Genomic DNA, 17,954 nt, shown 5'->3' on the forward strand with positions numbered 1-17,954 from the left:
AGTTAAATTGAGATTTTTGAAAGATTGGACTTTAAATAACTAAATAAATACGGGGTTGTAATTCTAAGTGATGAAAATAAGATTTAAATGAATATTTGAATAATTAAATTAAGACATGAGATTTTTTGATGGATTAGACTTTGAAATAACTAATAAATACGGGATAATGATTCGGTTTATGTAAATAAGATTTAAACAAGTATTTGAAGAATTAAATTAAAACTTGGGAATTTTGAAGGATTAGACTAGATAGATTGAGATTTTTAAAAGAAGTAAATAGATAAGTATGGAATAATGCTGCTAATTAATCAAAACGATATTGGAACGGATGAAAGTGAATAGTAAGATCTGTGAGATTAAAAATTAAATTTGAAATATTGAGATTTTTAAATGAAACAAATAAATAAATATGGAATAATGTTACTAATTAATCAAAAACGATATTTTGGACGGATGAAGGTGAATAGTGAGATTTGTGAGATTAAAAATTGAATTTGAAATATTGAGATGTTTAAAAGAAACAAACAGATAAATATAGAATAATGTTACTAATTAATCAAAAACGATATTTTGGACGGATGAAAGTGAATAGTGAGATTTGTGAGATTAAAAATTGAATTTGAAATACTGAGATGTTTAAAAGAAACAAACAGATAAATATGGAATAATGTTACTAATTAATCAAAAACGGTATTTGGACGGATGAAAGTGAATAGTGAGACTTGAGATTGAAAATTAAGTTTGAAAGTCGGATTTTTGAATAATTGAACTTTAATTATTAGATTTTTTAGAAGAAAGAAGCAAATAAACGTGGAAATAGCGATTAGCAAAAATGATGTTTTAATAAATAAAAATGTGCAGTAGGATTTTCGAGTCTGAAGATTAAATTGGAACGTCGGATTTTTGAAAGATTAGACTTTAAATAGATAGGTAAGTATGAGATTATAACACTAATTAACGAGAATAATATTTAGGCGAATAAAGATGAATAGTAGAATTTTTGGGAGTGAAAATTTAATTCAGAAGTTGGATTTTTGAAGAATTGGGCCTTATATAAATAAATAGATATGAAATAAGAATTCTAATTAACAAAAATAAAATTTAGACGAAGAATGGAATTTCTAGGATTGAAAAATTAAATTAGGACATGAGATTTTTTTTTATAGATCGGACTTTAAATAACTAGATAAGTATGTGATAATAATTCTAATTGATGTAAATAAGATTTAAACGAATTATAGAGAAATTAAATTAAGACATGAGATTTTTGAGAGGGTTAGACTTTAAATAACTAGAAGAGCATATGAGATAAATAATTCTAACGGATGAAAATGAGATGTGAACTAATTATTGAAGAATTAAATTAAGGCATATGATTCATTTGAAAGATTTAGATTTTAAATAGCTAGATAATATGAGATAAATAATTCTAATGGATGAAAATGATATTTGAACTAATTATTGAAAAGTTAAATTATGATATGTGATTTCTTTGAAAGATTTAGACTTTATATAGTTAGATAATATGGGATAAAATAATTCTAATGGATGAAAATCATATTTGAGCTAATTATTGAAAAATTAAATTAAGCCATGGGATTTTTGAAAGATTTAGACTTTAAATAGTTAGATAATATGGGATAAATAATTCTAATGGATGAAAAATGATATTTGAACTAATTATTGAAAAGTTAAATTATGATATGTGATTTCTTTGAAAGATTTAGACTTTATATAGTTAGATAATATGGGATAAAATAATTCTAATGGATGAAAATCATATTTGAGCTAATTATTGAAAAATTAAATTAAGCCATGGGATTTTTGAAAGATTTAGACTTTAAATAGTTAGATAATACGGGATAAATAATTCTAATGGATGAAAATGATATTTGAGCTAATTATTGAAAAATTAAATTAAGCCATGGGATTTTTGAAAGATTTAGACTTTAAATAGTTAAATAATACAGGATAAATAATTCTAATGGATGAAAATGATATTTGAGCTAATTATTGAAAAATTAAATTAAGCCATGAGATTTTTGAAAGATTTGAGGTATAGAGAGATTTATTTTCTTTTTGGAATTGAGGCAACCAAATGGGCTAGCTCAACATGGGCTTAGGCCATAAGAGTGGCTAGCTTGAGGAGCCATGAGCCCCCCCCCCCCCCCCCCATCAACAAGCTTGGGCTGGGCTCCAAACTTAAGCCCAAACCCGTGCCATGGGCAAGCCCAAGGCCCCATCCCTCAGCATCAACTTGGGCTGGGTGCTTCAACTTAAGCCCAAATCTATTTCCACCAAGGGCAAGCCCAATTACTTGAGAAGATTCTACCCCCATCAACAAGCTTGGGTTGGGCTCCCAAACTTAAGCCCAAAGCCATTTCCACTTGGGCATCATCATCTTCACTAGCCAGCTTCTTGGCAGCCACTTCCCCCTCTATTTCTCATTCGTTCCACATCTTTTTTTTCATGCGGACACCCTTGCGGCCTACTACAGCCGACTGTTCCCTTGCTGCCACAACTTCGTTCACACCATTTCCTTCACTTCGTGACACCTTCTGAAGTTGCACACCATCACGCGGCACCGAGCACCGCCTCCACCATCCACAACAAGCTGGTGGCAGCCTGCTGCTACCGTCCATGGCTCTATGCATGCATGATTCCTACACATGTAGGTGAGTGACTTCGGGGTCCTAATGGGGATAGGCATGACGCGGGTATGGGGGGGGGGAAGAGTGGAGAGCTGGAAGGGTGGTGGCATGCATGGAGAAACTTATAACAACTACATTGGTTGAAACATCCATGTCATCTATTGTTCTATTTTAAGTTCCTAAATAGAAATCAATACGTGAATGCCAACATCTCATATAAAACACCAAAATAGAGACCATGAACATGTTGGAAATCAAGTTTCGAGTGAGTATAAGCAGGCTTAGATTCCATAAAAAATATGTGAGAATCCCCAAAAAAAGAGAAGCACATTCAAGCATAAAAAATAGCATTTCATAATACCCATAAGACATCATAAAGTACCCTGAACACAAGAAAATCCATAGCTTGCAAAAATGATACCTGTGTTTTTCCTCCAATAGCTTTCAAGGTCTCCTCTAGCCAGCTGAAAAAAAATTCCCCCTCCCCACCTCGTTTCTCTCCTGTTGTCCTCATCATCTGTAACTCGTAGTCCCCTCAGAAAAAAAAACCTCCCCTCTTTCTATCTTCCTTCTCTGTTTTCCCCCCCAGCTAGCCATCACCCACCTTCCTATTCATGCATTGGCAAGTATGGTTTTCCTCACCACCAGCATGGCCTCTGCCATGCCCATGCAGCCCGTTCTTCCGGAGAAAAAGGGGCCCCCTTTCTTTTTGCCATAGATAAGGTAGATTCTTTTGCTTGTCTCATTTTTCTATTGGTGTTATTGTAATGCTTCATGAGTAAATGATTATGCATGTAATTGTTGGATGTTATGTTAATTGGAAGATAAAATGTTTTAATGGATTGACATCTTATTATTGTTCAGGATGGTAAGCACCAATGGTCTAGTAGTAGAATGGTACCTACCACAATATAGACCTGACTTCAATTCTTGGTCGATGCATTGCTACTTATTTATTTTTTTGGGGCAAAATTACCTTATTTTGAGTCAATGTGGCAAGGCATTATTACTATAACTTTTAGTGGTGAGTTGTCTTGAAGCATTTGTGTTCTTAAATTTTAGTTATAGGTTATGAGGTGGCAAGATATTCTTATTTACAATGCTAGTGTTATGTTTAGCTTTGAACCATTTGTGTTCTTTTGGTTTCATTATACATTATTATATCTTGCATGTGGTTGTTATATAAGATAAAAAGGCTGCAAAAGTTGTGAATCAAACAAGCTTCTTAGTAAGAAATGTAAGATGTATTATTGAAGGTTCTAATATATAATCATCGTCATCTTTTTCTTTTAACCATTCCATTATTGGTTCATTATGGTCATATTAATGTTGTACTTGATACATGGGTTTATATTCTAACGATTATGACCCTGAGTAGGGGATTTTTTAGAGTTCATGGTAAGGATGGTTTGCATTGAGCCTTTTGAAACCCTTATCTTTTCACCTCTTTTCAAAGATAAGGTAGATTTTTCTGCTTATACATTTTCTCTATTGGTGTTATGGCAATGCTTTATGAATAAATGATTATGTATGTAATTGTTAAATGTTATGTTAATCAAATAAAATGTTTAATGAGTTGGTATCTTATTGTTGTTTAGGATTGATAAGCATTAATGGTCTAATAGTATAATAGTCCCTACCACGATATAGACCCGCGTTCGATTCCTGGCTGGTGCATTGTTATTTATTTTTTTGGCAAAATCACCATGTTTTGAGTCAATGTGGCAATGAATTCCTATTACAACTTTTAGTGCTGAGTTTGATTTTAAAGCATTTGTGTTCTTTAATTTTATTTAAAGGTTATGATGTGATAAAATATTCTTGTTTAGAACGTGTTACTATTATGTTTAGTTTTGAACTATTTGTGTTCTTTTGATTTCATTATACATTATTATTTATTTCATTTGATTGCCATAATAGATAAAAAGGTTGTAAGAGTTGTGAATCCAACAAGCTGCCTAGTAAGAAATGAAAGAGGTGCTATTGAAGGTTCTAATGTATAATCATTGTCATCTCTTTCTTTTAAACCTCCATGCTCGGTTCATTATGGTTATATTAATGTTGTACTTAATACATGAGTTTATGTTTCATTGATTATAACCTTGAATAGGGATTTTATAGAGTTCATGGTAAGGGTGATCGCCACCGAGCCTTTTGAAACCCTTCTCATCTTTTCACCTTTAACAAAAGATAAGTTAGATTATTTTGCTTGTACATTTTCTCTATTGGTGTTATTGCCATGCATCATGAGTAAATGATTATTTATGTAACCGCTAGATGTTATGTTAATTAGATAAAATTTTTCATTGGGTTGGTAATTTATTGTTGTTTAGAATGGTTAAGTACTAGTGGTCTAGTGGTAGAATAGTACCCTACCATGATGCAAACTCGGGTTTGATTCTTAGTTGGTGCATTGTTATTTATGTCTTTTTAGCAAAATCACCTTTTTTTGAGTCAATGTGGTAAAGAGTTCATGTTACAACTTTTAATGTTGAGTTTAGTTTTGAAGCATTTATGTTCTTTAATTTTATTTATAGGTTATGATGTGGTACAATATTCCTGCTTATAATGCTAGTGCTATGTTTAGTTTTGACCATTTGTGTTCTTTTGATTTCATTATACATTATTATCTATTGCAATTGGTTGTTGAATTAGATAAAAAAAAAGGCTACTAAAGTTGTAAATCAAACAAGCTGCATGATAAGAAATGAAAGATGTGCTATTGAAGGTTCTAATATATAATCACTGTTGTTTTTTCTAACCCTTCAATTCTCCATTCATTGTGGTCATATTAATGTTGTACTTGATACATGGGTTTATGTTTCAACTATTATGACCTTGAATAGGGGATTTTTTGGAGTTCATCATAAGGGTGGCCAGTATTGAGTTTTTTGAAACCCTTCTCCTCTTTTTACCTCTTGCCAAAGATAAGGTAGATTTTTCTACTTGTACACTTTCTCTATTGGTGTCATTGCAATGCTTCATAAATAAATGATTATGTATGTAATTGTTAGATGTTATGTTAGTTGGGTAAAATGTTTTAATGGGTCAGTATCCTATTACTTTTTAATATGGTCAAGCACCAGTGGTCTAGTAGTAGAATAGTACCCTGCCACGGTACAAACCCGGGTTCAATTCCCAATTGGTGCATGTTATTTTTGTTTTTTTTTGGCAAAATCAACTTGTTTTAAGTCAATGTGGCAATGAATTCCTATTACAACTTTTAGTGCTAAGTTATGTTTTGAAGCATATCTATTCTTCAATTTTATTTTTAGGTTATGATGTGGTAAGATATTCTTGTTTACAATACTAGTGTTATGTTTAGTTTTGAACCATATGTGTTCTTTTGAATTTGTTATACATTATTATCTGTTCGATTCTCAATTGATCATGTTATTTTTGTTTTTGTTTTTGTTTTTTTTTTTTTTGGCAAAATCAACTTGTTTTAAGTTGATGTGGCAAGGAATTCCTATTATAACTTTTAGTGCTAAGTTATGTTTTGAAGCATATCTATTCTTTAATTTTATTTATAGGTTATGATGTGGTAAGATATTCTTGTTTACAATGCTAGTGTCATATTTAGCTTTGAACCATTTGTGTTCTTTTGAATTCATTATTATCTGTTGCAATTGGTTGTTGTATCAAATAAAAAGGCTGCAAAAGTTGTGAACTAAACAAGTTGCCTAGTAGGAAATGAAAAAGGTGTTATTAATGGTTCTAATGTATAATCCCTGTCATCTATTTCTTTTAACCCTTCCATTCACAATTCATTATGGTCTTGTACTTGATACATGAGTTTATGTTTTAACAACTATAACTTTGAATAAGGGTTTTTTTATAGTTCATGGTTATGGTGGTCGGCAAAAATAGAGAATAAGGGAGGAATTGACATGACTCCTTTATTTGAGAAATTTAAAAAGTTATCAAACTTTCAAAAATTAAAAGTGAAATTGTTAATTAGATGATATATTAATTATAAATAATTTATAACATTAAATTAATATTCATAAGGTGATTTTAAAGAGAATGAAATTTATAATGTTAATGGATATTAATAGGTTGGTAATATAATAAATTTTGTAATGTTAAATATTAATAAGTTGTAATAAATAAATTACTAAGGGATATTTTTGAAGTTTAATAGTAAATTAATGGACATTTTGGGAATGAAAAATTTGACAAACACCTTTTACTTAATTTTATAAGTAGTATAGATATTTCTCTTACTTGCTCTAATTATCTTCTAATATGTAATTACCTTAAATTGCAACAAAAACTAAAGTTCACTATATTCTCAATCAACTCCTACATACAATTTTAATTAATTTAAATTAGAAATAATTTATTCAAGTATCTTAATCTTAAGTAATAAATTACTTAAATTTTCTTTTAACCTAAAACCTCCTACTCCATAAAAAATTATTATACAACTAACATGTATCAATAATATATATATATATATATATATATATATATATATATATATATATATATATATATATATAAGAAATAAAAGATATACTAATTTTTCAAAGATAATTATTCATGTCATGTCTTACATATCAAATACTTACATTTTATATACAAAGCATGAGAATGTAACATATAGAAGAATACCTAATCTTCTTCCTTGAAGCTAAAAGGAACAATATCTTATTAAATGCAACGTCTTTTATAATTCTAGATGTTATTTTCAATAACCATAACCGTCTAATATTTTTATACTTGATTGAATTTAGATTTCTCGCACTTCATAAGTTAGGAGAAACAAAGAGCACTTTTGGTCGTTTAATAACATTCTTTACAAAGTGTATTCGCCAATGTTCCTTAAAAATGTATGCTAAGTCATCAAAAAACTTATTTGTCAAACCTTTAGGTCATGTTTAAATGATTTCCCATATATGTTCTAAAATTTTAGCCACAGGTTCAATTAATGACATTTGCAAAATCTGCTTCCTATAGCTTAGTGAAAAAAATATATTTCACATTTAATCTCTCAATCATATTAAAGACATGATCCACACGTTGATTTATAGTATGATTAGAGTTCTTTTTGTAGTTCATAAGTATATACAATTTTGACTAAAGTCCTATACCCCTTAGTATTTTTCTAGTTATCTTCACTCGTACCATTTTAGACCTGAGAAAAAAATTGGATTATAATTAATTTAATTTTTAATGAGCAACATATACTCATATTTTAATTAAACATATGAACAAATAAAAAATTTAATTGTAAAAACCCTTCTATCTTCTTTATATATATATATATATATATATTTAATTTAGACCTTTTTTTTTAGTCTAATTATGTTTTGAACAAATCAACATGCATAATTTGATTATAATTTGAAGAATTTATATTAGACACTAAGTCTTAGTCATTGTCAAAATAAATAATATATATAATTTATTATATAGCCGACATACTTAGTTTAGGGGCTTACCAAAAAAAACTTTAAAAAAAAATATTAAGTACACCTTAAATGTGAATACCTAAACATATAACATTAATGAATTGTGCTTGTATAAAAGGGTCCAAAAAAAAAAAAAAAAAAAGGTTAGCAGGCTTTTGAGTGTTGGCCACTCACATGCACTCCACATATGGTATGCTGCTCAAGTCAATAAGGCTAACTCTATAAGTTATCTCCTTTTATTTCTTTGTCCACTTCAAGTGGGCTCTTACTTCATGCATTTAGTACCTCAAGATTGGTCTACTACTTCGTTCCATATGGTATGGCATATGGGCTTCTCTTTTTCATATCTCCACAGTTTTCAATCATGATAATATGAAAATTAAAATATTAATTTCTCATATTATTGTGCTTTTCAATTTTTTTTTCTTCTAAAAATTAATAAAGAAGAACTAATTTCAAATTATTACCATTTATCTAATTATATTATCTTCAAAAAATAATTTTAACATGCATGTTATCATATGTATAAAAAATTGTTGTATTTTGCCTTCCTTTTTTTTTTTTTTTTTTTTTGTCTTCCCTCATGATTTTATAGATTGTGCATGATGGGATGGCTTAGCTTTTGAACATTAGGATTTAGTCAAACTAATCTAGTTGATTCAAACGGTTAGGTTGGTTTTTGTAAGTGTTTTTTAAAGTAGTTTTTTATGTTTCAAAACAAAAAAATATGAAAACATTTTTTATAACTAGAAGATAAATATCAAATTTTTGTTTTTAAAAATAAAAAATATAGTATTTTCTAGAAAAATCTTTTAATTATTTTTTTAAGGGTTGTTTAAAAAATAATTATACAAATGTGAAAAAATGATTAAAACTAAAACACTAGTTTTTTTTAAAATGTATTTTAAAAAATCAAAAATAGTAAAATCATGTTTTTAAATAGATTTTTGTTATAGTTTTTAAAATTTGTTATTTGGAACAAAAAAACTAGTAAAACACATTTAACAAGAAAAATAGTGTTTTTTTTTTGTTCAAAATAGAGAATAAAGGTGTTTTTAGAAAATATTTTTATTTATTTTTTGAACTCATTTTGAAAAATAATTATACAAATATAAACTATAATTAAAAATAAAATATTATATATAAAAGTTATTTTCAAACGGTGCGTTTGGGTGGACCAGGGTTGACTCGACTCTTGAGCGGGCTTTTTTGCTTGCTTGCCGCGCCTGGTGTACAACGAAGAAGGCGGCAAAGCAAAGGGGCTGCATTGGTTGCAAAACTTGCAATGGAACAGCACTTAGGGAGCGTCTGTGAATGTATTCTCAGTCTCTCCACAAACGATAAGCGTCTGAATCTTCGAGCCCTAGCTTCTGCAAGGTCTCTCATCATAAACTCTTCAACCTCTGATTCTACAATCTCGGCACTGTTCGAAACCCTAACTCGTTTTCTGCAACTCACCACCGAACCTCGCGCTCTTCACCACACTCTCAAACTTCTCTCCGACATCGCCTTCCACCACAGCCGTCTCTCTGGCCTCGTATTCCACTCGGTCCGCTCTCACTTACTCCGCTCCGACTCCACTCGCCTTTCCGCCGAATCCCTTGCCGTACTCTCCTCAATTGCCGAGCATGATCGTTCCTTGGCTTCCGCGATGGATGACCTCGATGACCGGTTCTTTGTATCGCTTTGCTTCGGTCCGTCTGTGTCCGTGCGGTCCTGGTTTCTCTCCAATGCATTCCGGTTTCCAATTCGGCCGTATGTGTTGCTTACAGTGATGCTAGGGTTTACGAAGGATCCGTATCCTTATGTGAGGAGAGTTGCTTTGGATGGCTTGGTCGGTTTGAGCAAGTCCAGTGTTATTGAGGATTGTGGCGTGATTGAGGGATGCTATTGTCGTGCTGTTGAGCTTCTAGGTGATGCGGAGGATTCCGTAAGGTGTGCCGCAGTTCATGCTGTAAGATACTGATTGCCTGAATCTTCTTTTCTTTAATTTCTGTCTTCTAATCTTTTTGTTGAACATTATTTTCTTGTGTTCATTTTCGAAGGGCCTGTTGAAATACAACAAAAATTGAATTAGTATGAAAGTTTAATCTGTTATTCCATCACGTTTAGGTAATAGTATTTTAACCATCAACTGCAGTGCCCACACATTGCCACTAGGGGTGGGGGGTTGGAAATAATAGGAATTACGAATTCCTTATGTTGTAAACAATTGCACAATCGTTGATTGAAAACAAATTGGCTCATCCAGGTGAAATAGATACTCGATGTTCTTGTTGTGAATTCCATGTGAAACCTTATAGCCTTGATCAATTTCCAAGGACTTTAGAAGGTTCGTTAATAGTTTTATCTGCCTGAATGTAGGTTAATGATGCAGTTTGCTTCCCTTTTTTTCATGATGTGAAATTTGTTATTGCTATGGGTTAAATTGTAAATATATATATATATATATATATATATATATATATATTTTACCTATCAAAAAAATTTTAATATTTTTTTACAATTTAACCGATTGCAGTAACAAATTTCACATCAATACTCATCAAAAAAAAAAAAAAAAAAAAAAATTATCACATCAAACCAAAGAATCCTTTATTTATTCAGTTATATTGAGATCCTTGATAAATCAGTCTCTTATGCCAGTTTTAACACCACTCTTCTATGTTCAAGAAGTTAATAATACCCTTCTCTCTTACCAATTAGAAGAGTGGTGCACTCAAATAAGCTTATATGGTCAAAAAGGAATTTTCTTTTCTTTTTTTTTTTTCCCACCCCTTTATCCTTTAGTTATAATTTCTGTTTGGTTAACACAATCTGTTCAGTGGGATGCATGGGAGGGTGTCCTACCTTACCACATGGGGGATTTGTGGAGTAGAACACTACTAATGGGCTTCATCTGCATTGTGAATCCAGGTCAGTGAATGGGGGAAAATGCTTGTGGCATCCGTCCAAGAGATGAATAAAAGATATTGGTCAGATGCAGTATTTGTTCGGGTACTTTCAAACACGATTTATATATTATTATAACACTTCATTTTCAAGTGTCACCCTTGCTTGCTCATCAAATTTTGAAATACTTGAATTGATTAAGGTGCTATCCTTAATTGTTATCATTGTAAAAGTGGTAGTTTGCCTTCTGAAAGCAGCTCATGCTAAATTTTCTTACTAAATTTTCCCTTTGTAATGTTCATGTAGCTATCAGTTGTTTGTGGTACTGACCACTGTCAGTACCATAACTAACTTAATTTGATAAGAGGAATTGGAGCATTGTATTTGCTAAACTTGGATTAGTACTTGTGACAGGGAGACAGGAAGAGACTGAAGTTGGTGCTCCTGTTATTAGCTTATCACAAATTCGCATAGCTATCCAGTAGAGGGCTTGAGACTGTCCTAGTTCAGTTCCTGTCCTGGACTGATTTTGGCTATGTTGCATGTACCCTTTCTATTTCTGATATTAATTTTTTGTTATAGACTATCCATACATTTAAAATATTGGATAGTTATGCTAATTTGATTAGAGAACATTTTTGTCTGGGGAATCTTCAAGGAAAACACCATCCTCAACCCCATATCAGCCTTATGGTAGGACTTGCTCTTCCTGTCATCTTGTCTCAATATGGGTGCCACCCTCCAATAATGAAGTATTTTATAGAATCCTTTCCCTGACACCCATTCATTTCAAATGCTTGCAGCTCTGTTCTATGGTAAGAGATATGAGTATGGAAGTCAGGGTTGCAGCTTTTGATGCCCTTGGAAAGATAGGAGTTGTATCAGAGGATATTCTGCTACAAACCTTATCTAAGAGGGTGCTAGGCATCACAAAAGAGAAGAAACCTCTAGGTCAGTGCAGCGCAAAAAGAAAATCTCTTGGTCAGTACATTCCAAAACATTTTGACATACAGGCATGTGTTGCTGCTGGAGCTTTTGTTCATGGGCTTGAGGATGAATTCTATGAGGTGACATCTTGGACTTTTGTTCCACTTTAATCTTATTCTAGTAGAGAACATTTGATGCATTTTTTGGGTTGCCATATCTTGTCCCCCCTTGCATTTTATATCAGAGTTAAATTAAATGACAACATAGTATATCCAAATGCACGCTGCACAGCACAGGTTATGAGCTTTCATTTGATGGGTCAGATTCTCATGCTCACTTTCATAAAAATATGACTTTTAGCATATCTATCACTCACCAACTGTATGACATACTGTTATTAGATTATACTACAGCCCATTCTTGGGATTCAGCTATCTTCATTCCGTGCAGCTCAATGCTATTTTCTCTTTAGGCATGTTTTGTAATTGTGAAAATATTGTGTATAATCTGAAGGTACGATGGTCTGCCTGTCATTCCTTGCATACGCTCACAATCCTTTCAGCAAAGTTTGCTGGTGAAGCCTTAAACCTGTTGATGGATGTGCTAAATGACGATTCACTGAATGTCCGTTTACGAGCTCTGGAAACAATGCATCATATGGCAACATGTGACCATCTTAAGGTTCAAGAAACACACATGCACATGGTAAATTTCTGATCCATCTTACATTCTTTAAGAGGATCCAAAGTTATACTGTATATATGAATGTTTGATGGGTTCAGTGCATGTACTTTTTGTTGGTGTGAGGCTGCAAGCACATTCACATGGTAAACTTCTAACAAATGTGTTCAATGTCTTTGCCTGATCTATTGGGAGACTTTGAACTCCCATGATTGGATCTTGTTGGGGGACTGTGAATCTAAAATTACCTTTTCTTCATGAGAGGCTGTTGCATTTGGTCTCTGGTATTTAATATATGAAGTACTTTTGGAGTTTTTTCGAGGCAATTCCTTCAGTTGTCTGAATGCTAAAATAAGAAAAAAATATCTCTTTAAAAAAAATATTATTTCCTGATTATTGATCGTAATAATTCTTTAAAATTTCCTTGCTTTTGAATTCATTGTTATTCTTTGGTTTCATTCTTCCAGACTATTGTAACAAACCAAGAAATTTTTTGTAACATAGCTATAAAATGCTTTTTTCATGCACCATGTTAATAGTGTGCCATTGTTTGAGCCTACAGTTCCTTGGTACTCTAGTTGACAACAGTACCTTCATAAGATCTACTGCAAGGAAAATTCTTCGACTGATGAAGCTACATGATTTAAAGATGTTTCAATCATCTATTGATGGCCTTCTGGAAAATTTGGAAGTATATCCACAGGTCTGTTGCTCCTTTATTTGATTGTTTACTGTTACTCTAAGTTTACTAACTTGTGACATGCCTTTCCCTGGAAATTTCTGAGAATTCTTTGAAAAATTCATCTTATAAGAATCTTAAATAAAACTAACCTGGCTTCTAGAAAGACAAACAATTCTTCAGCCATTATAAATCTCTGTTTTTCTATTGTCTTGTCCTGGTCTATTTTTCTCAAATGTTATTTTCTGGATCTCTTTATGTACATGCTATCCTTCCTATACAGGTGGGTAGGAGGATGTGTCCTAATTTTGACATTATGTGCTATATTATTTTTATTTTTTTCCCTTTAATTATCGATGGTTTGTTTTCCTATCCAGGATGAAGCTGATATATTCTCTGTTTTATTTGATATTGGACGGAATCATGGTAACTTTGTGGTTTGCATCATCAAGAAGTTCTCTCAAGAGGTTAGCACAGTCTTATAGATGCTATGTGTGCATCACTTATTGTTTGTCTCCTCTTGCTCGTTTTTAGCTAAACATGAATATTTTGACCACTTCTTCTTGATTGTGGCCTGTTTGATTTTCATGAAGGATCACCTATTAAAAAATTTATCCTTCAAATTGTTGATTTGATTGAGCCGGAGATTAACTTAAGTTGATAACAATTACCCACTTAATTACATGAAAGAACTAATCATGGTCTGAGTTGTGCATAAATTTTGGTCTTAGACTTATCTGATTCAAAGAACTTGCAACATACATATCTTTAAACTATAGTGTTTCTTATCCAAATTTGTATTTGTGGAACTTGATACCATGTGGGTATTGCATTCCCTGCATTGAAGGGGCATGGGATCCTGTTACACATCCTTCCTGGCTATACCTCCTGCTGTTTAAACCAGTGAGAATAGCACCAGCATAATTGATTTGAAAACTTTGCAGATTTTGCTTCTTCAGGGAACTCATTGTATGCATGTTATTAGATGATTGGACCTGAAATCAAATCCTTAGACAACTAAATATTAAGTAATAGATGTTCAAAACAATAAAAAAGCAACCTGAATAGCATGCTGACACCATGGTGAATATGTCTGCTGCATTGCTAAAAACCATCCTTGTGTTAAGTGATTATGAAAAGATTGTGAAGAAACCTGGAACCATTTGTAAATTACTTTAGTTTCATATATCTCTCAGTTGAGTTGCATAATAGTAGTGTGGAGTTTTTTTGTCTTCATCATTTGGTTGATCATAGATGCTGTGCAATGTTGTGGTTTGCAATTTTCAAGTTTTTGATAATATACCCTTTCCCCCTTGTATTATGTTATTAGTTGTTACACTAGTGTTTATGAGATCAAACCGTTGTTAATTTTTTACCATCTTTTCCTTTGCATAGATAGAGCCATCATGTGAAGGCAGATTGGACTTTGATAGTGTGAGAGTTGCTGCATTGCTAGTGCTGGCCATCTCAGCTCCACTTTCAGAAGCTCAGAAAGTTTGCAGCATTCCATCTAGAATTTTTTCTTATGCGGTTACACTGCTAGGAAGGATTTCTCATGCTTTGAAGGATGTCATGAACCAAAATACCCTTTTAGCTTACTTGTCTCACTGCAGTAAATCCACCATAGTTGATAACTCAGAGTCATTTTTTCCCATGATTGAAGGTGATATTCCAAATTGTTCCTGCATTGATATGATTAGTCCTGCTGGCATGTCCTTGCAGCAGGGGGCCTCTGAAAATGAAAATCAGAAGAGGTTAGAGCCCAGGAAGTCAGCAACTCCACTTTTAGATTGCCAACTTGAGGTGCACAGTGAAGTAGCCAAGTCCATAAAGCTTATCCTTTTAAAGATTAATGATATCTGGTTCTTGGTACAAAAGGGATGCATGGCTGAAGTGCTGAGGATGTTGAGGTTGTAAAGCATTTCTTTTTCCTTGACATATTTAATGCCTGTATAGGCCATAGTCTTATTTTTGTACCCATTGCCTCCTTGTTTTAAGGTTCAAATTAGTACTTCTGCTTAGGGTAATAGATTGGTACTTCATAACTTGTATAGAGGATTCATCAATTAGAAACCCCATGGAAACTCATCTCTGGATGAGCACCCTATGCCTCTCTGTGCATTGTGCATACTGCTCATGGAGAGAGGACTGGTTTATGGATTGAGGAACATCTGCTGTTCTGGAGTACTGTTTGACCAAAATTATAACATATCCAATAATTCCAAGGTTGATGAACATATAGATAGATTTATTGAAAGGGCCAAATTATAGGTGACTGTTAGGATGGGTTAGTGTTCTATTGACTTTCTCTTTTATTCTTCATTTTGGAGGTGCCTTTCGTAGGCCTTGCTTTGGCACACCCCTTCTTGGCCTGTGCTTTTACTTTATTACCAGATTTTCTCTTGTTTAATATTATTGACTTCAGGTTTTTTGACAATGTAGGAGTTTCAGGGAAGAATTGGCAACATATATGAGTGACTCACTTGTATCTGCTGACACATTAGCCTTTACATTTCAATATCTCCGGGTTGTGAAACTGCTTGCCAAGGTCTGGGAGCACTTTCTGCCTCCAAGAAAGACCCAGTCTTATAGAATTGGAGAGTTGAACCTTTTATTGGGAAAACTGGACAGGAACCTTAAAGAAATGAGGTATAGGTTCAGGGGATTGAGTAAAGAAGAGGAGTTGCATGTTTTGGAGCTGATACTTGTGACCTGCATTCTGAGGCTGTCTAAAGTTGAAATCTGCTGCCATAATGCTACCTTGAAGAAGTTGTCAATGATAATTTCTCATGCAGAGTTTCTTCACAAAGAAGGTTCTATTGAGCCTTACAATTTTGTCGTAGAACTCAAGAAATCATTGGGTGAAATTGACACATATAATGATGGAGCTTCCTGTAGGCCATTTCTGTTGAAGAGGTTACTTGAATCTTTCTCCCTCAAGCAGTTTAGGTTGAGCGGAAGTCCGAAGCACATAAAGGCAGAAATAGATCTTCCTGGTAATGACACTGAACCACTTCCTTTCATTTCAGGATTACCTGTTGGTATACCTCTTGAGATCACTTTATATAATGTTTCCAGTGAGAATAGGTTGTGGCTGAGGATGATTGTACATGAACAATTAATGGAGTTTGTCTTTTTGGATTTAAACCAATCTGGAGGCTGTGATGAGGTCAGGAAATTCACATTTATGGCACCCTTTTACAGAACCCCAAAAGCGATGTCTCTCACTTTGAGGGTATGCATAGGAATGGAATGTTTGTTTGAGGATGTTAACTTGATCACTGATTGTGGTGGCCCAACAAGGGAGCTGGTGTATATTTGCCAGGAAAAAGAAGTTTATCTTGGCATGATTGCTAAAACCTGAATGGAATTTTTGTGTTGCTGGGATATCACGGGAGTATTTATTACATCCAAGGGTTTGTTGGCCAAAAGTCGAGGATGAATCAAGATGTTAAATCCATTTTCATTTGAGATCCTTTTGAATGGACATGGAAGTTGTAGATTCCAATGAAGAAGGATCTGGGTTCGATATTCACCAAAATGCTGGACAAGATGTGCACTTGTTTCTTTTTCTGGAGAAGTGGCAGGAGTGTTATTTTTCAAGAAAAGAGGGGTTGTGGAAGCATCCGAATGGGAGGCCGGAGTGCCATTTTTCAAACAAACAGCTGGATTCCAGAGACTTCTAATCAAAATATCAAATACTTTCAGCTTTGATACGCTTGCCTATGTTCTGATTTTTTTATTTTATTTTTTATTTTTCTATGTGGCGGGTTTTTTAGTTGGGGTTTGGTGTTTGTACAAGTGGCTTGTGAAGCATAATGATAAACATCGTATACATGTACAGCCATCTGCATTGGCTCGGTGCAAAACCTTTATGGGTCTATTATTTTTTCCAAATGAAAATGATCTTAGCTAAACGATGTTTGTGGGCTAGTGAATCAAGTTGATTTTTCTATCATTTGTTGGCCTGTGGAATGAGTTAAAGGTTCACCGCGCAGATAGATGTTGAAATCAGTCAAACAGAGGTGACTCGCCTTTAACAAGGTAGAAAGGATTTCTTTGACATGTGGGTTGACATCTGAAGAGTTGCAAGGGAGCAGAGGGACACGAGCATGAATGCATGATAGTGGATTTTTGAGAGGAACTTCAGAAGCTAAACACATCTCTAATGGGGAAAGGCAAATAGTAAGGAGGCATCACGAAACATGTGGCATGATCTGGAGGAAGGCAGTTACAGGGTTCGTCAAGTGGCATCTATGAAAGGCTTGGAAGCAACTGTTGAACACGTGACAATATAGGGGCATAATCACCCAAACTTGGGTGAAGATAATGAGACCGACTCTCCTAAACCTGGGAGAGGGAGGGGCAGCTCACTCAGTTCTAAGTCTGCAGTGTAGGCAAATGGTCCGTAAGTGGGGATTGTTGTTGACGTAACCTCTTTAAATGTTCATGTATAAATGTAATGTCAGGCTATTAGCAGACGATAATACAGAGCGCTTGTCTATACATATATTGTGTACTTATAATTATTAATCATTTATGCGGAATTAATACAAGTGTGAGGCTTTTTTTTTTTCAATGTTTTCCCCCTTTGCATCAACTCTTATCTTCATTTGGTAGAGCCGGGTCTAAACACCACACAACGCAGCCAAAAAGAAGGCAAAAAAAAAAGGCTGGTGACAAATTTGTTGATGTGTCACCAACCAT

At 33.3% G+C, this 17,954-nt stretch overlaps 1 protein-coding gene across 2 annotated transcripts; it reads left to right on the forward strand.

Annotated features, from left to right (window-relative positions):
- Window positions 1–9,266: 9,266 nt before the first annotated feature.
- Window positions 9,267–17,826, forward strand: LOC117920927 (protein SIEL). 2 transcript variants are annotated; one of them, XM_034838630.1, is made up of 9 exons: window positions 9,267–10,022; window positions 10,985–11,065; window positions 11,764–12,027; window positions 12,401–12,592; window positions 13,131–13,271; window positions 13,625–13,714; window positions 14,643–15,157; window positions 15,690–16,243; window positions 16,326–16,444. In XM_034838630.1, exons 1-9 carry the CDS (start codon window positions 9,354–9,356, stop codon window positions 16,343–16,345), a joined length of 2,526 nt encoding a protein of 841 aa, XP_034694521.1. In that variant the 5' UTR covers window positions 9,267–9,353; the 3' UTR covers window positions 16,346–16,444. The 2 variants fall into 2 exon arrangements, with proteins under 2 accessions (XP_034694521.1, XP_034694520.1); XM_034838629.1 differs by having other exon boundaries at window positions 15,690–17,826.
- The last annotated feature ends 128 nt before the right edge of the window (window positions 17,827–17,954 follow it).

Source organism: Vitis riparia, chromosome 8 (genome assembly GCF_004353265.1).
Source record: "Vitis riparia cultivar Riparia Gloire de Montpellier isolate 1030 chromosome 8, EGFV_Vit.rip_1.0, whole genome shotgun sequence".
Taxonomy (NCBI): domain Eukaryota; kingdom Viridiplantae; phylum Streptophyta; class Magnoliopsida; order Vitales; family Vitaceae; genus Vitis; species Vitis riparia.